The sequence below is a fragment of the Mirounga leonina genome, unplaced genomic scaffold (genome assembly GCF_011800145.1).
Source record: "Mirounga leonina isolate KUSES-001 unplaced genomic scaffold, KU_Mleo_1.0 Mir_115, whole genome shotgun sequence".
In the NCBI taxonomy this organism is placed as follows: domain Eukaryota; kingdom Metazoa; phylum Chordata; class Mammalia; order Carnivora; family Phocidae; genus Mirounga; species Mirounga leonina.
The window spans coordinates 50,867,362-50,887,063 of NW_023270268.1; the positions used below are offsets into that span (position 1 = coordinate 50,867,362).

Consider the following 19,702-nt stretch of genomic DNA (forward strand, 5'->3'; position numbering starts at 1 on the left):
GGGCAAATACACTCACCTACTTCCTCACAGATATCTCTGCAAGAAAGTCAAATGCCCCCTTGGAAGAAAGGAGATCAGATCTGTGGGGACCGGGCTGCCATTCTTGGGGTTCAATCCTAAGGGGAGACTGGTTAGGCAGAGGTAACTTCGAGGTATTCCTGCTGTATCATTAGGTTTGTCAAGTTGCCCAGCTCACAGAGGAACTGAGAGCCCTTTGTGGATTTGGTCAGTTGGCCTAAACTACAGTTGATAATTACAAGACATTGTTGAAAATTGTTGCAACATGTAACTTTTGTAACCATTATTTACTACTCTGCGTTTGCAACTATTTGTGGGGACCGTTTGTCCTTTTACCAGGCTCTTTAGTTTCTTGGGAACTCTGAGGTACGCAGTATTCATTTACTTGTCGGCAATATGAAGGGAAACAAAATACGGTTCCAAGGTCATCTGAGCACCGGTGACGAGTAACTTTGGAGAGACAAGGTAGAAGACGGGAACTATCTGTTAATCAATGAGGAATTTTCATAATCTAGCCCCAGTCTACCGACCAGCCTCATCTTCTCCTTCATAATTCATTCAGTGCTCCAGGCACTCGAAATTCTTCATGGTTTCCAAGAGACTCAAGGTCTTTCCCCAGCTGCTTGCTATCATCTGGCAAACCAAGCTTATATAACACTCTCCTAGGTTCCCCCATGCAGTTACTTGCTTCCTTCTTGATCCAGTTCAGAATGAAGTAGTAACACACACCAAATTAAATTCAAATCATCTGTTTGTACATCTCCCTTGGCCCACATTCGCTGAGAGCCCCTCTATGGCAAGGACCACATTTTTCTCTTCTCTGTGTCCCCATCATCGGCACTGGGACTTGTACTGAGAAGGAATCAGCAACTCAAACCTGTACCACGGAGGGAGGGAGAATGTGGAATATCAGCACCATTATTTGAAAGCATATTTTGTATATACTCAAAGGTTTTTTTGGTTTTGTTTTCCTTACACTTGGAAGAGGTTTTTTATTGATACTATTTACAATCAGCATGTCATCTTTTCACAATATAAAAAACAATAAAGCATTTTGGGGGGAAATGTCTTCCCCAACTGATGACAACTCTGTAGTGTTCAGCAGCAGCTCGCTGGCACCAATCAAGGCTTAAGAAAACGAATCTCCAACGTTACTGAGTCTTCCAAAGTTTTAACTAAATTCTCCATCTTTGGGGAAAGTGTCGTTTTAAGTCACAGGTTCTTCCTCTTGTAGAGCGGCCCCCAGATCCTTTAGTTTTGATTTGCAAGCTAAAGGAGCAAATCATCCATCCAGCTCCTATTTCCCAGGATGTTTTTCCACAGTCAGGATGAGGACAGTAATGGGGTTGTCAGTTGACTTTGTCATTCTTTCCCTTTTCCTCCTGAAAATGTTTTTGTGGAAACCCTGCCGGATGTCACAGAAATGCGACCTGGGCAAGATGTGTGTCTCTTCTTTACTTGAAAAGGGTCCAGGACTCTGAGCCCAGAGAGGATGTAATAAACACACCGTGGTGCTTGGCCAGCATATTCCAGTCAGTTAGAAAAACAAGGCAGAAGACACAGGATTTAACACCCACATGGCAGCGGCTGCACTGGCAGGGCATGCCATTTGATTCTTCACAGGTGCGGACTGTTGGTCTCGAGCTAAGGAAAACAACTGGCCATAGCATCCTTCCAAGTGCTCGATCATTTTAAAGAGCACTTTAAAGCATCCCGTCTCTGTTTCCACCACATCGGTCTGCTGCCTTGTGCCTCTGGCATGGGGGAAAAAAACATGGCTATGGAGTGTGTGCTGTATACCAGTGTGTACCTTCCAATGAGGCTGGGTTCCCCATTAGGATTTGACGAGTAAACTAAAATTGGTTCCAGTTTGTTTACTTGAGCCTTAAGTAAATAGGCAGAACACATAAATTCAGTCCAGCTTCTCAAAAGAAATCAAAGCCATTCCTAACGGAGTCTCTTTTCCATGTTGACCCACGTTAGGAAAGAGGTCTATAATAACTGCTGTACCCAACCTAGGGGGTTGAGGCCACTTGCATGGCTGACACAGTCCAATGAGTCAAGAAAATGATGGAAAAAATAAAAGCCTCTAGAATTGAAACATTCTATTTCAGTTCTCCATGGACAAAAAAAAAAAAAAAAAAAAAAAGTCAATCTGGCCTGGGTTTAATTTAAACCACTTCATATTTAGTTAATAAGAGCTTTTTTAAAAAAAAAAATGCTGCAGAACTATTTTCGCTGTTTTTATAGGTGAGGAGCTGGGGACGACATGCTCTTTATGAAAAGCAGTGTACTTCCAGTGCCCCCAAGAATACACGGCCTATCTTAAATTATAAAATTTTTACAAAATGCGGTTTTATTATTGTTTTTGCTACTCTTATTCCCCTCAGGAATAACCGTCTGCAAAATATAAAGCAGATATACATTTCGCTCAGAAAAAAATATCTACATAGACCAGTCATTCTCTAAAAAAGAAAAAAGATACAGTCAATTCTGCTTTGCACCTTTCAGATACATGCAGTCACCTTTGGTAACTCATTCCTTTCCTATCTGTCCTTCTTTGGACTTGTCCCATGGATACACACCCATTCAGCTTCTTTCATTGGAGAAGCAGGGAAGAGGCAAACCATTTCCCTGGTTGCTGTCTTCCCTAATTTCAGTCTGTTAGGCTTAAGCTTCAGTCTATCTCCAAAAAGATGCAGTGAGAAAGACTTTGAGCAACATTGAGGAAATAATAAGTTAATTAGATTGCTTGTATTTATTGACTGTTCACCATTTGCCAGACTCTGTTCCATAAAGTATAATTCATTAAATCCACACAAAAACCTATGAGGTGAATAATATTGCTATTCCCATTTTACAGACGAGGAAACTGAGCCAAGAGAGGTGATATAATTTGCTGCTGTTAATATTATTCGTTGAAATGTATCATCAAGAACTTACTATATGCCAGGCACTGTGCTAAAGGCTTTATATGAATTATCTGGGTGTATGTTTGTAGATAGACTCTTTTTAAGTTTAATTCCAGCATAGTTAACATAGAGTGTTATATTAGCTTCAGGTGTATAATATAGTGATTCAATAATTCTATACACTACTCAGTGCTCATCATGATAAGTGTCCTCTTTAATCCCCAAGCATAGTTATGTGCTAGGGGCAGTGCTTCACACTGCTTCTGTCATTTCATCTTTACAGCAACACTATGAGTTAAGTATAGTTACTTCCCCCATTTTATAGATAGGGAAATTGATATAAAGAGTACAAAAAGTAAAGGTATCTGTAAGTCAAAAAAATTATTTAAAGAGTCAGAAACTGATCCAATGAAACTATCTAGGGAGATATACTGTAATCACATGAAATTTGAAGTTTTTGGAAAACAAGCTATTACTTTGGGTTACCTGGGTGGTTCAGTCAGTTAAGTGTCTGCCTTCAGCTCAGGTCATGATCTCGGGGTCCTGGGATCAAGTCCCGCATCAGGCTCCTTGCTCAGTGGGGAGTCTGCTTCTCCCTCTCCCTCTGCCTGCAGCTCCCTTCTGCTCATGCTCTCTCTCTCAAATAAATAAAAAATCTTTTAAAAAATGCTTTACTTTAACTATTGTTATAATGCAGAACTTTATGTACACAGAAAAAAAATTAGTGAAATTGTGAGAAATTATTCACCTAATAGTCATATGTTTTGAGATTTAAAAATCTGTGTAGTGCTCCATGTCTGATAAATGCATATTGGGATATACTCTGTGCCTTACATATTTTTAAGTTTCAATAATCCCAGCTATAGAAATTTCTGAAATAAAGTTCAAAAGTAAAGGTATCTTTCATTTTTGAAATGTGATTAGGTTCCAGGGAATCAGAGAAATACTTGTTTGGTGACTATACATGGACTAACATGGATAGAAACTAAACACCCACCTGCAAGATTTCTCATCTTGAGAGGGTTCACTGGGCCTTTTATTTATTTTTACATAGAAAAAAATTATATTTTTTAATTTTATTCTTAAATTTTAATTCCAGTGTAGTTAACATACAGTGTTACATTAGTTTCAAGTGTACAATATAGTGATTCAACAATTCCATATATTACTGGGTGCTCATCAAGATAATGTACTCTTAAACCCCATCACTTATCTCACCCATCCCCCCACCCACCTCCCCTCTGGTAACCATCAGTTTCTTCTCTATAGTTAAGAGTCTGTTTCATGGTTTGTCTCCTTCTTCCTTTCTTCATTGGTTTTGTTTCTTAAATTCATGATATAAGTGAAATCATATAGTATTTGTCTTTCTCTGACTTATTTCACTTAGCATTATACTTTTTAGATCCATCCGTGTTGCTGCAAATCACAAGTTTTCATTCTTTTTTATGGTGGAGTAATATTCTATTATATTTTTATATCCTATTTCTTCTCTATCTACTCATCTATGAATGGGTACTTGGACTGCTTCTATAATATGGTTATTATAATAATGCTGCAATAAACATAGGGGTGCACATATCTTTGAATCTGTATTTTCTTATTCCTTGGGTAAATACCCAGTAGTAGAATTACTGGATCACAGGGTAGTTCTTTATATATTTTGGATACTAACTTTTTATCAAATACGTCATTTGCAAATATCTTCTCCCATTCAGTAGGTTGCGTTTTAGTTTTGTTCATGGTTTCCTTGGCCATGCAGAAGCTTTTTATTTTGATGTAGTCCCAATAGTTTATTTTTGCTTTTATTTCCCTTGCCTCAGGAAACATACCCAGGAAACTGTTGCTACAGCCAATTTCAGAGAAATTACTGCCTGTGCTCTCTTCTAGGATTTTTATGATTTCAGGTCTCATGTTTAGGTCCTTAATACATTTTGAATTTATTTTTGTGTATAGTGTAAGAAAGTGGTCCAGTTTCATTCTTTTCCATGTAGATGTCCAGTTTTCCCAACACCATTTATTGATGAGACTGTCTTTTTCCCATGGCATCTTCTTGCTTCCTTTGTCAAAGATTAATTGACCATATAGGAGCACCTGGGTGGCTCAGTCATTAAGCGTCTGCCTTCGGCTCAGGTCATGATCCCAGGGTCCTGGGATTGAGCCCCACAACGGGCTCCCTGTTCAGCGGAAAGCCTGCTTCTACCTCTCCCACTCCTCCTGCTTGTGTTCCCTCTCTCACTGTGTCTCTCTCTGTCAAATAAATAAATAAAATCTTTAAAAGAAAAGATTAATTGACCATATAAATGTAGGTTTCTATCTGGGTTCTGTATTCTGTTCTATTGATCTATGATCTACAAAAAATCTATGTTTTGATTACTATAGCTTTGTAGTGTATCTTGAAGCCTGGGATTGGGATACCTCCAGTTTTGTTCTTCTTTTTGAAGATTGCTTTGTCTATTCAGGGTCTTTTGTGGTTCCATACCAATTTTAGGATTATTTGTCCTAGTTCTGTGAAAAATGCTATTGATATTTTGATAGGGATGGCATTAAATCTATAGATTGCTTTGGGTAATATGGTCTTTTTAACAATATTTGTTTTTCTAATCCATGAGTAGGAAATATCTTTCCATGTCTTTGTGTCATCTTCAATTTCTTTCATCAGTGTTTCATAGTTTTCAGACTATAGGTCTTTTACCTCTTTGTTTAAGTTTATTCCCAGGTATTTTATTATTTTTCAAGCAACTGTATATGGGATTGTTTTTGCAATTTCTCTTTCTACAACTTCGTTATTAGTGTACAGAAATGCAACAGATTTCTGCACATTGATTTTGTATCTTACAACATTTATTGAATTCATTTATCAGTTCTAGTATTTTTTTGCTGGAGTCTTTATGGTTTTTTATATATAGTATCATGTTAACTGCAATAGTGAAAGTTTTATTTCTTTTTTACCAAACTGGATGTCTTTTCTTTTCCTTTTTTAAAAAGATTTATTTATTTATTTTGGGGGGGAGGGGCATAAGGAGAGGGAGAGAGAGAATCTCAAGCAGACTCCCCACTGAGCATGGAGCCTGATGCAGGGCTTGATCTCACAACCCCGAGAACATGACCTGAGCTGAAACTAAAAGTCAAATGCTCAACCAACTGAGCCACCCAGGTGCCCCATTTTATTTCTTTTCTTTGTCTGATTGCTGTAGCTATGATGTCCAGTACCATGTTGAATAAAGGCGGTGGGAGTGGAAATTCTTGTCTTGTTCCTGACCTTAGGGGAAAAGCTTTCAGTGTTTCACCATTGAGTATGATGTTTGCTGTGGATTTTTCATACATGGATTTTATTATGTTGAGGTATGTTCCCTCTAAACCTACTTGACTGAAAGTTTTTAACATGAATGGATGTGGTACTTTGTCAAATGTGTTTTCTGCATCTGTTGAAATGATCATATAGTTTTTATTCTTTGTCTTGATGATGTGATGTACCTCTTCGATTGATTTATGAATACTGAACCACCCTTGCATCCCAGGAATAAGTCCCACTGGATGGTGGTGCATTATTTTTTTAATGTACTGTTGGATTCAGTTTGCTAGTATTTTCTTAAGGATTTTACCTATATTCATCAGAGATATTGGCCTGTTGTTCTCTTTTTTATGTAGTGTCTTTCTCTGGGTTTGGTACTAGGGTAATGCAGGCCTCATAAAATGAATTTGGAAGCTTTTCATTGAAAGCCACTGTTACCTTGTTGATTTTCTGTTTGGATGATCTGTTCATTGATGTAAGTGGGGTATTAAAGTCCCCTACTATTATTGTGTTATTATCTATTATTTCCTTCATGTTTGTTAATAGCTGCTTTAGGTATTTGGGTCCTCACGAGTGAATAAATATTTATAATTGTTATATCTTCTTGTTGGAATGTCCATTTATGACTTTACAGTGTCTTTCTTCATCTTTTATTATAATCTTTGTCTTAAGGTCTATTTTTTCTGATATAAGTATTGCTACCCTGGCTTTTTTTAAACCTCCTTTTGCATGATAAATGCTTTTCCATCCCTTCACTTTCAATCTGCTTGTGTCTCTAGTTCTGAAATGAGTCTCTTGTAGGCAGCATTTAGATGAGTCTTGCTTTTTTAATACATCCCATCACCCCATGTCTTTTTTTTTAAAGATTATTTATTTATTTATTTGACAGAGAGATAGAGAACACAAGTAGGCAGAGAGGCAGGCAGAGGGAGAGGGAGTAGCAGGTTTCCCGCTGAGCAAGGAGCCTGACGTGGGGCTCGATCCCAGGACCCTGGGATCATGACCCGAGCTGAAGGCAGCCGTTTAACTGACTGAGCCACCCATGTCTTTTGATTGGAGCATTTAGTTCATTTACACTCAAAGTAATTATTGATAAGTATGTATTTACTGCCATTTTGTTACTTGCTTTATGGTTGTTTTTGTAGTTCTTCTCTGTTCCTTTCTCCTCTTGCTCTCTTCTCTCCTGGTTTGCTGGTTTTCTTTAGTGATATATTCGGGTTCCTTGACCTTTATTTTTTGCACATCTATTACTGGTTTTTGATTTGTGGTTACCATTAGGTTTGTATATAACATCTTCTGCATATAGCAGTGTATATTAACTTGATGGTCGCTTAAGTTTGAACTCATTCTTTACTCCTCTCCTCCTCTCCAATGTTTTAGGTATCTGGTATCATACTGCACATCCTTTTATTTTATGAATCCCTTGACTGATTTTTATAGATATACTTAATTTTACTGCTTTTGTGTTTCCTACTTTTCTTTCTCCTGATTATGGTCTTTCCATTCCACTCAAAGAGTGCCTTTTAACATTCCCTGTAGGGCTGGTTTAGTGGTCATGAACTCCTTTAACCTTGCTTGTCTGGGAAACTCTTTATCTCTTCTTGAATGATAGCCTTGCTGAATAAAGTATTCTTGGCTGCAGATTTTTCCCATTCAGCACTTTGAATATATCATGCCACTCCCTTCTGGCCTGCAGGGTTTCTGCTGAAATATCCACTGATAGCCTTATGGGGTTTCCCTTGTATGTAACTGTTTTATTTTCTCTTGTTACTTTTAAGATTCTCTCTTTATCACCACTTTTTACCATTTTAATTACTTACTATGTGTCTTGGTCTGGGCCTCCTTGTGTTGATTTTGTCAGGGGCTCTCTGTGCCTCTTGGATCTGGATTCTTTTCCCTAGATTCAGGAAGTTGTCAGCTATTATTTTTTTAAACAAATATTCTGCCCCCTTTTCCCTCTCTTCTCCTTCTGGGATCTTTATAATGTGACTTTTATTATGCCTGATGCTGACACTGAGTTCCCTAAGTCTATTTTCATCCTGTATTATTTTTTTCCTCTCTCCTATTCAGCCTGATGGCTTTCCATTACTCTGTCCTCCAGGTCGCTGATCTGTTCTTCTGCTTCCTCTAGTCTACTATTTATTTCCTCTTGTATTTTTAAAAATTTCAGTTATTGAGTTCTTCATCTGTGATTGGTTCTTTTTTATGCATTCCATCTCTCTGTTAAGCATCTCAGTGAGGTCCTCCACTCTTTTCTTAAGTCCAGTGAGTAGCGTTATGACCATTACTTTAAATTCTTTCTCAGGCATATTGGTTATCTCTGTTCCGTTTGCTCTCTTGCTGTGATTTTGTCCAGTTCTTTCATTTGGGACATATTCCTCTGTCTCCTCATTTTTTCTAACTCTCTGTGTCTGTTTCTATGTGTTAGGAAAGTCACTGACATCTGTTCTTGGAAGTAGTGGCCTTATGAAGAAGGGCTTCTATAGTGTGATGCAGTGCACTGTCCCCTGTTCACCATAACCTGGTGCTTCAGGAGTGTCTCCTGTGTGTGCTTTGTGTGCCCTACTGTTGTGCCTGAGCCACTTCTGCCTTCAGTCCAGTGATCTGCAATGGCTGTCTTTCCCTGTTATGGGCAGGGTTTGGTCCCTGTGTGGTGACTGGGTGAGGCTGGGGCTGCCTTGGGCTTGAGTTGGGTTTGCCAGAGATGTGGTGGCACCAAACTGTTAGGCACTTTGGGGATGGATTCTTAGGAGCTGCTATTGTCTCCCAAGATCTCCATTGCAGTCTTCTCAATGGAGAAAGACAAAAGGACCTGTGCGTTTTTGCCAATGTGAGGGCACATCTAATATAGTAATATTTCCTATTTGTGCAACTGCTTCAACTGAACGTCCCACATAAGTGGGGTGAATCCTGGCATGATGGAAACCATCTGTGTCCCTTACTTGATAGTGCCAAGGAGGGTGCACCTCAAGGACAACAATGCATCAGTTGCCCCAGAAGCATGTTTCTCTGGCCTACGGTCCTTTCTTTTTATTCTCCACCCAGTAGATGTGCTTTGGGTGTCAGCACAAACCTGAAAATGGCTCGTGAGGCACTCTATTCCCTCCTATAGTGACACAGCACCATACAGCTACTAGGTACGGTTTTGTTTAAATTTGGGTGAAAAAGAAAAAGAGATCCCTGAGGTAATTTGCGAGACAGAGAGAATAAGGATCTATAGGGTTTTAGTTTTTGGTTTATATACACCACTCTCCTCTGCTATGTGCAAAGTAGAAGGAAACACCGTGATACTGATCTCAAGCTGCTGAAATCAGTGTGCCCACCCACATGGGCCCTGATATGAAAGACAGGCACATCTGGTCTGGTTCCCTGTAGCCAGGCCTTGAAGTTCTCACACCTGGTCTCATGCAAGCACAGAAGCTGAGGCATAAGGTGATTAATAATTCATGCAATTGATTCCAGGCTAGCTTTACTCCAATGTTTTCCCTGGCCTGATGACTGCATACTCCCAGGAGACTCACCTTTTCCTCTTAAGGATCTAACAATTCAGTTTTCTGGAGGCCAGGCAACAAGGGAGGGATGGAACAGTAGGCTCCAACCAGTCACAGATTGTGCATTTCAAAAGTTGGAGCAAGATTCTCAAAGTTGGATTGGCTTTTCTGCATTTCTAAAATCATTTAAATCCTAGCAATGTCATCATCTGATACTTGAAAACCCTAAATACATCGGAAAATCCTACTTTGGTGCAAAGAGAAAAATTTCTAATTGAAGTCAATTTTTAGACAGGACTGGGTGAGAGAGAATCCTAGGGCCTGAGGTCATAAGGTACCATGGCTGTCTTATCATTAATACCCGAAATATTTCCATGTCGTATATTACCATGTCTCTTTATCTCCATAGACCAAGTTCTCTACACAGAAAATGGTGGGTTTTTTTCGGGACAAAGTTCCTGTTGCTCCCTCTTTACTGCAATTCCCTCCTCCATAAGTGTCCAGGACCCTAACTTCTGCCCTCAGACCCACCTGGCAATGTACTTCAATAACTTCATGTTTCCTGTTAGAACGAGGCTGGGTAGAAATACACATACATATATATCTTCCCTGCTGGTTTTGGTCTTTGGGAATATGATTCCATAAGATTTTTAGGGAGTTGAACAGGCTCACTCAAATGAATCTGTTAAGAGCTGCTTAGATGACTACACTTATTCTTGGGACATCTGAACTTTATTGTTCTTCAAAGCTAAAAGAAAGATTTTCTAATGGTGGTATTTTAGGTGTTAGAAACAAATAAGAGGATCATTATTTCTCAGTAAAGGAGGCTGACTGACATTTATAGGTGATATGGTCAGGCTGGTCTTAAATGAAATAGAATAATGAAATCAAGAATATCAGAGCAGAAGGGAGGTAAACCTGTGCAAGGATGTTCTTGTTGAGAGAGAAAAGAGACTGAGAGAAATGAAATGACTTGCCAAGCTTCAACAGAGGCATTATTTGCCCTCCAACATTATTTCTGCCCTTTTCTCTTGCTATGTAACCAGCTGAATCCAGACTACATGCTCCAGCCTCCCTTGCAGCTAGGTATGGTCATATGCAGCTTGGCTCTATGTAGCCAAGGGGATATGAACAGTAGGTTGTGTTTGACTATCTGGAAGAGTTCTTCTTTCCTTTCACCTTCCTGCTGGTTGAAACACTGACTTGATGGGTAGAGATAAGTAGCCACCTTGGACCACGACACAGAAGTTATGTGTTCTCTGGTGTGCTCAAGGATGGGTCTCTGAAACATAGATTTCTAGACTGACTGCTTCTTAGACTTCTTTAAGTGTGAGAGAAATAAATGACAGTCTTTGTTTAAGCCACTATTGCATTGAATTTTTGTGTTACTCTCAACCATACCTAATCTAAACTGCTAGATCAGTAGTCTGGAAAAGTTTTAATTGATTCACATGGCTTGATGGAGGAAGGCAGCAAGAGTGATGGACAAGACCTGATTCTAAGTCTAAGATAGAAAATGCTTTAAATACTTTACATCAAGGGATCTCACATACTGATCCACCAACAGCTGCATCAGAATTATCTGGCACAGCAGGGCACCTGGGTGGCTCAGTCGGTTAAGCATCTGCCTTAGGCTCAGGTCATGATCCCAAGGTCCTAGGATCGAGCCCCACATCGGGCTCCCTGCTCCACAGGAAGCCTGCTTCTCCCTCCCCCACTCCCCCTGCTTGTGTTCCCTCTCTCGCTGTGTCTCTCTTTCTCTGTCAAATAAATAAATAAATAAATAAATAAATAAATAAATAAATAAATAAATATCTAAAAAAAAAGAATTACCTGGCACAGGGTCCTACAAATCCAGATTCCTGGGTCCCTTTCCTGGAGATTCTGATTTAATAGATTTTCTATGAGTCTCATGAACTTATATTATTTAAAAATCTCCCCATGTAATCCTGACATCTAGGTACATTTGGAAGGCATTTGATCTAGAATTGTTCTTTGCTGGGGAGGTGAGTCAGAACCACCAGAAAAAATTTTTCTCCCTCAAACATAGATGCCTTCATGGACACATGAAAATGAGAGACTGGGGGGAGAGTGAGGTGCAAATATTTTGATACTCTGAATTCTGAAATAAGTTATTCCTTAGGCTCTTTGGATCCCCTCTCCTTCTCCCTGCACCCAACCAGAGCCATGCAAATGTTACCCTAACAGGCCACTCTCTATCAGGTTAGCTTTAGTTCAGGTAAACTTCAATGATATAATTGTATGTGGCCGGTGTTTTGATGGTTTTTTTTTTTTTTAACAGATTACATTTTCTGTGGGAAGTTTATTCACTTCCAGTGTGCATTATAACACATTAATGAATCATAAGTGTATTTGGGATTAAAAGAACTATTATTAACGTGCAGGAAGAGTTCACTTTTTCAAGATTCCAGGGCCTCACACATCAGAGGTTGAATTTTTGGTACCTACAAAATGCAAGGTCAGCAGATTCAGTCAAACAGCTGTCAGCTGAAGTTGTTCTAAAAGCACTTGGGCACACCAGCAGGTTCTCCTGGCAGTAAAGGTGACAGGCATGGCAAAGTGTTGCCAGAAGGCAGATCGTGGCCGGTGTGAGACATTCTCAACAGCAGTGGATAGAATGGGATTATATTAAGCAGCATGCCCACACCAAAGTAATCCTTTTACAAGATCCCCCCCCTCGTGTTGACAGTTACAGACTGCTTGGCAGCTCTGGTCTCCCACCTTCTTCTGGGAAGCTAGAGAAACACCTTCCACCAGAAGGACGCCTCCCAGTCACCAGGCCATTGGCAAATCTCAGCAGAAATAAAATAAAACAGAACCAAAGATCATTCTAAGACAATTTTGAAGAGTGCCAAGGATAGCAAAGATCTAACTCCAGCTGGGCCACCAACTAACCCAGTCAGAGTCTGGGTAAGCCACTCAACTTTTCTAGTTTTTAGAATCAAGGGGTTGAACTTGATGAACTGTGAACTCCCTTTTAAGAGTTGTACAATTTTATATTTGTCTTATAGGAAACTGCATTATACGTAAGTGGGTGAAAGTAAAAGCTTCCTTTTATCAATTATATATTTGCTTTTATTTTGAAAAGATAAAAATCCTAAATCCCAATGTAAAATCATCAGACACATGCACGCAGAAGTTCCAGGACAAATTTGGAGGTCAGAGAGCCCCAATGGATGAAGCACCAAAGGAATTTAGGGAAATGGAGAGAAAAAAGCCAAACTTACTTCATCCACATGCCCCACAGCTCCATAGATTCTTGCCATTTGTCCGATGAGGTAGGGGAATCTCTCACCAATCTCTTTCAGCATTGGAAGAAAACTGTTCAAAGCCACAGGTTCATAGCCTGCTATCTCTGTGAGGATGTTCAGGATGACATCATTATGGGTTGAGTCTTTCAAATGCCCGATTAGGAAAGGAATACACTTCTGAGCCACCTACAAAAAGAAAAGAGAGGAGAAGAGAAGAAAGAGAAACAAGGAGGAAAATTAATTAAATCAGAATCAATCTAATATTTTTTGCATGAAATCTAAAGTCAACACATTCTGAGATTATTGCCCTTGCTGGAACTCAAGCATATCCCCCAAGTCTGGAATTTAAAATTTATAATAAAGTTTCAGAGGATTCAGTTTCTTTTCATCTGTGCTCTGCTATTGAAGGGCAAAGTTTACAAAAATTTTTAGATACCGCTAATCATAAATCAAGTTTTGATGTGTTATGTCCTCACCAGGAATATTACGTTTCCTCTAACCCACCATGAGAGCTGTAATCTAAAGGGCAATATGATATTAGTATGTCAAAGATCCTTGATGACTTTAATGAAAGCCTTCAAGTTGGAGAAGTGTGCCTTGGAAATATTTAATAATAAAAATAAGAAAGCAAGAAAGAGCTTTTACATTTTCTTCAATTTTCCATTTTGATCACAAAAATGTACTAAGATAAAAAAGATTACCAATGTAAAATAATTTCTACCATATTCCTGATACCCTAATGTTGCTTTCTTGACTTGGAATGCTTTTGTGAATACAAAGATACAATAATTCATATTAGAGAAAATGTGACCTTTTGTAGAATAAAGTCACTGTTAATATTAATACATAGACACGTTGCACACTGACAAGTTAATGAATTGTTTTGTCTGCTAAAATAAAATAATTAGAAAGGATGACCCATGGAAAACTGAACAATAAAGTAAAAACAATTTGCCCATCCATAGTTCTACTCTGCTGATTTCTTTTTTGATGTTGGTTTGCTCTTTTGGTTTGTTACTTTTTTTGGTAAGGTCGACCTGAAATGTAGCTTCCAGTATTAAAAGAGAATCTGATACTCAGCTCAACCTGCTAAATTTATAATCCACCCCCTGCCAAAAACCTACTTCTCCCACTTCCCTTTCTAGCCTTAAGTATCCCTTTTCTCCATAAATGGCACCATTATCTGCCTGGCTACTCAAGCCAGAAATCTGGGAGTCACTCTTGACTGCTGTCTCTCCCTTTTCAGCAGCCTCATCCAAGCAACCACCAAGTTTTATTGATTCCACCTCTCAAGTATCCCACAGATCTCTCCACTTCCCTTCATTTTCATTCATTTTTTCGAGAACTCATTCATTCACAAATATTTATCGAGTCCTCCCTATTTGCAAGGGAGTGTTCTGGTGCCAATGTTACAGCTGCTAATAAATCTGACAGGTTCCTGCCTTTGTGGAATACTTCACTGTCTAGTAAAGGAGACATTTGGTAAAACAAATAATTACAAAGGAAATGTATAATCATAAATTCTAATAAATGCCATACCGGGGAAATACAAGGTACTGTGAGAGACTGTCCTGGGGCCCTAGTTTAGGCTGGGGTCAGGGAAGTACTCTCTCAGCAGGCACATCTAAGCTGAGACCACTGATCCCATCATCCCAAACTTGCATTATGCCAACAGCTTTCTAATTATTCTCTCTGCCTTCAATCTCGTCCATTCAGTTCCTTTTCTGCTTTGTGGCCACGATGGTGACCCTTCCTCTGCTTAACATACTTCACTAATTTGCCATTGCTCTCCAGATAGAGGTTTAACATACCTTTTCTGAATGGACTCCTATCCATCTTTCCTTTTTTTTTTTTTATTCTTATGTTAATCCCCATACATTACATCATTAGTTTTAGATGAAGTGTTCCATGATTCATTGTTTGTGCATAACACCCAGTGCTCCATGCAGAATGTACCCTCTTCAATACCCACCACCAGGCTAACCCATCCTCCCACCCCCCTCCCCTCTAGAACCCTGTTTGTTTTTCAGAGTCCATCGTCTCTCATGGTTCGTCCTATCCATCTTTCTAGACTTATCTTACTTATCCTACCCTCCCCATCCAGATTCTATCACATATCATATTCAACCTTGTTGATTTTTAAAAAAAAAATTGTGGACCTGCTAAGTTTTCTCTTGCATCTAGTATTTTACTCATGTGATCCACTCTGCCTACAATTCTTACTGCCCCTATTTTGCTGGACACTCCTCATTCTTGAGGCCTCAGATTAGCTGCTGTTTCCTTTAAAAACCTTCCTCTACTCCCTTCTCTCCCCACTCAGTCCAATGTCCTGGCTGAGGCCCCTATCATACCCTAAATGTCTCCCAGCAAACCCTTCTCATGCTTTCTTCATATTGCTGGTCTAGATGTCTGTTTTGCAGGCTGGATTAAAAACTCTACAAGGTCAAGACTCAATTCTAATTTGTACTCCATTGTATACCCAAAGCCTAGCACAGAGCCTGGCCAGAAGATGAGTCAATAAATATTTAAGGAACAAATCAAAGGAAGACAAGTCTAGATGATTTTACAGGGTAGCATTTGAATAACCTCTACACTCCTCCCCATAGTGTTGAATAGTTGTACATAATGTTTAAACGTACATATTGTCACATGTCATATACAAGATAATAGGGACGTAAAAAAGACATTTTGAGATGACTAAAATTATCCTACATATAAATTTAAACTTGATATTCATATCCAGTACTTGTGAAGGAAGGGCCATGGCTAGTTTCCGATATAGGGCACATATGAATGAACAGTTCCATAAATGCTTCCTGTGCATTTGGGAGTGGTTGTATGTCCTTCAGGAGAAACCACAAGAGATCCCTGGCACATAAAGCAGAAGTGTCAGCCAGCTGCTCTGGGTCAGGGCAGCATACCTAACCTGGTCTTTTAGGAATGGAAAATGCTTACACATTTCCTGCCCCATTCTATAAAATTCCATTTCCTAGTCCTTACTCTTCATGTCCTATTCCTGGAACATGAAGGTCTCTATGACATGTGCTTCCAGTCATGCCAATTTTATTTAAACTCCAGCCATACATCCCAAGCCATGCAAAAGAATATTGTATCCATGTCCCATAAAGGAAAAGACAAAAGAAAAAAAACAAGCAAGCAAGCAAGCAAGCAAGCTAGCTGGCGCAAGGCGAATATATATGCTTAGGCAGAGTTGAATCCATAGAAGCAAAGAGAAGCCTTGAATAGTATAAACAAAGTAATTTTCCCAATTAAACAAAAGTTGATTATTTTGCAATTTCCTGATAGCCCAAAGCTTATTATGATGGGGCAGAAAGGATAGATATTTCTTGAAGTTTATCACACACATGAAAGGCAAGTGGTGCTTTGCACTTTAGATAAATTATTCTTGGATAAGAAGGAATTTTATTTGCTAAACACAGGGCATTTCCTTAGGCTGCTCTCTTTCATGTTGCTTCATTGGGAGCTGCTTCATCTCTCAGAGGAAGCCGTGTCATCACTGAGAGCAGAGTAGCCACTAAGACAGCACCCATGGCGGGCGGAGAGCAAGCAGACATGGCCTTTATTCAGGCCATAAGCCTCGTGGCACAGACCTCTGGAAGAGCTTCCCAACTGGCCTCCTGGCCTCAAGTCTCTCTTCCTCTATTCTGCTGTCATTGTCCTAAAGCCCCATTATAATCACGTCAAGACTTCAAAGATTTCTCATGGCCTCTGGCTGGAATCCCAATGCCATGGCATTCACTGACGGCCATACCTGCTGCCTCTTCCACCATGAACTCTGACCCAGAGACATGCCACCAATCACCCACAGTTGGCTTGAACACAGAGAGAACTCTGATGCTTTCAGAGCCCATCTCAAATGGCTCTACTGCTGGGAGGCCTTCCCCATAGCCCACTCTAACACATGCAGGACCAGGAGCTAGAGGACAAATAAAGGTCGCCACACCACACACTAAAATACTCAGCAACTATGCCTCTGCCTGACACATACACCTTTATAACAATCTAGGAGGCCTGCTTTGAATTTGGAATTTTGGGCCTGTATAGAGGGAACAGAGAGAAATGACCCCTAGACCCCATTTCTTGCCCCTCTTTTCTCTTTCTGCCCCTGGCTTTGCCCTGCAAGGAATCGCGCATGCATGTATGTGAATAGCCCAGCCCACATATGCAAGCTCATCTGGGATACCCTTCAGGCCTGTGGGGTCACACTGTCAGCATGGCCTGTCCTTGGGAGAACAGATCCAGGGACCAGGCCTGTTGAAGCCCTGGGAGCAGGAAGGAGATACACAGGAAAAGATTCCAAGGTTCCAGTTACCTGGACTACATTTAGTAGGTGAAGGAATGCATGGAAACTGGGGGAACACGGAGATGGGGGCCAGACCAGGATCTTCTAAAGTAAATAGCCCAGGGAAGGCACCTATCTCTGGCTTCTCCACTCCTTCCAGAGCAGAATTAATCACTGCCTTTTTTGTGCTCCCAAAGCATTATGCTGACAGGCTTAGCATCTTGTCATTGACCTGAAGTTTTGTCGATGCATCTCATCACCCCAGGCCATGGGGACCTTGAGGGTAGGGCCTCTGAACACATAGAACCATAACTTAATTGGCAGCAAATGACATTTCAATTCTTATGCATAGAATAAAAGTTAGAGCTATTGTGTATGTGCACATGTGTGTACATGTGTGGTTATGTACTCCCTCTTAAATTAGTCCTCAGGCTCAATTTCCCTTCTAATTAATTTGGCCAGCATTAACAATCTATTAATCTCCAAAATTCTGTAATAACTGTCACTCTTCATTTGCTAATTACTCCTACCATACTGACAAAATATATATTCTTTTTTAAAAAATTTTTTTATTTATTCATTCGAGACACAGAGATAGAGAGAGAATATGAGCAGGGGGAGAAGCAGAGGAAGGGGGAGAAGCAGGCCCCCAGCTGAGCAGGGAGCCCAATGCGGGGCTCAATCCCAGGACCCTGGGATCATGACCTGAGCCGAAGGCAGACGCTTAACCATCTGAGCCACCCAGGTGCCCCCAAAATATATATTCTTAAAGCCATGCGTCTGCTCCAGAGACCATTGTAGAACAGTCTATATATTCCACCACTCCATCTTCTTAATGTTCTGCAAATGGCTTCTTATTTTAAATAAATACCAAAAGTGACCTCTGAGTATTGTCAGCCAGATGATGCTGGGTTAGGTGCTGTAGGATTAGGTATGTGAATAGGAATGGTCTAAGCTGTTGAGAGAAAATCCAAGAAAATGACTCTCTCCTCTAGGGACCAGACCACAAAAGCAGTTCCTCTGGGTTTGGACATTAACCAACAGAGGGCTGACACTGCTATTTTCTGCCACTCATTCCTGTATGGTTGGGGCTAGAGGCCCAAGTCCTGGGGATAATAACAGATGGGCTCTTATGAATTACTAAATTCTGTTTCTTTTGTTGGCTAGATTACAGCATGGTTTATGGCAGCCAAGAATACAGACTTAGCCCCAAAAGGCCACTTGGAAAATTGACCACCCAGCCTTTTCCTATAAATGGACCCTGAGGATTCTCTGGAGGTTCCAGCCTGAATCACTAGCCAGGAACTGCCTCCCTCCAGCTAGGAAGGATGGTTTCCTGAAAGAGGGATACCCAGAGGGCAGTGATGGAGGAAGGGGACCCACCTGCCTGGTCAGCCACAACATCCACCCCCACCCCTGCCCTGCTTCCTTTTTGCCCACTGTCTAATTAAGGAACGTGAGAGAGAGAAGGTGAATCCAGCATTTCTCTGGCTCACGGCCTGCACACCTCAGTAATCAAGTGTGAGCTCACAAAGAGCTGCGTGATAAGCCATAGGAGGCAGGTGCGGGCCTGCTTTAACATGATGGGGAGTGCTGATGGGAAACAAAGATTTGGGTTGTTCCCCTACTATAACTTCTTCCCCCACTAGGGCCCTGGCACAGGTAGGGTCCATTCACATCACCATGGCTGTTTCTTAAACCCTTGCTTCTTCATTCTGGGATCCACACTCAGCACCCACAATTCTTTCACTCTCTCCTCCTCATTCAGTCCTCCCCATTCCTACTTCTCCTATCTAGCTCTCCTTTCTGACTGCCATTGTCTATTGTGCCCTTTGGAACCCCCATCTGCTTCACAATCCACAGCCTTACAGCCTCAATTTTTCAGGGCATTGAGGCCAAAAGTCTCAATGGCTAGAATTAGACTGGGTTTGTGATGTAGCCCAGCCTTATCTGTATGACTTTAGGAAAGTTACCTAACCAGTGACATCCCAGATTTTCTGTAAGTGGCAGTCTTAGGGAGGGCAATGTGACTGTAATGACCAGTGGGAGACACAGACATTGCCCGTATGAAAATTGGAGGGGCTGGTAAAGACGAAGAGGGTGTGAAAAGCCACTTCACTGTCACTCCTTTGTACCACCACAGTTGTTACCCCTCCAAACTTTGACTTTTCTGTTTACCAAAGGAAAGATTGTTGTGGAGAATAAGTGAGATAATGTTGTAAAACACCTACACAGTGTCCGGAACTTGACATTAGTTCAACCACTATTAGTGCCCCTTGTTTACCCTCCTCTGCTTCCTGTAACCAGCTGGGAACACTATAGGAGTAACTTGGAGAGGTTCCAGACCACCACATTGAAGTGAACAGCACAATAAAGAGTTTCAAATGACTTTTTTGGTTTCCCAGTGCATATAA

At 40.5% G+C, this 19,702-nt stretch overlaps 1 protein-coding gene across 1 annotated transcript in view; it reads right to left on the reverse strand.

Annotated features, from left to right (window-relative positions):
• VEPH1 (ventricular zone expressed PH domain containing 1) overlaps positions 1 to 19,702 on the reverse strand; it is a 223,796-nt gene that overhangs the window by 137,913 nt on the left and 66,181 nt on the right. Inside the window, exon 6 of the mRNA XM_034997824.1 lies at positions 12,962 to 13,171. Coding sequence (XP_034853715.1) covers positions 12,962 to 13,171 — 210 coding nt within the window. The remainder of the gene's footprint in view (positions 1 to 12,961; positions 13,172 to 19,702) is intronic.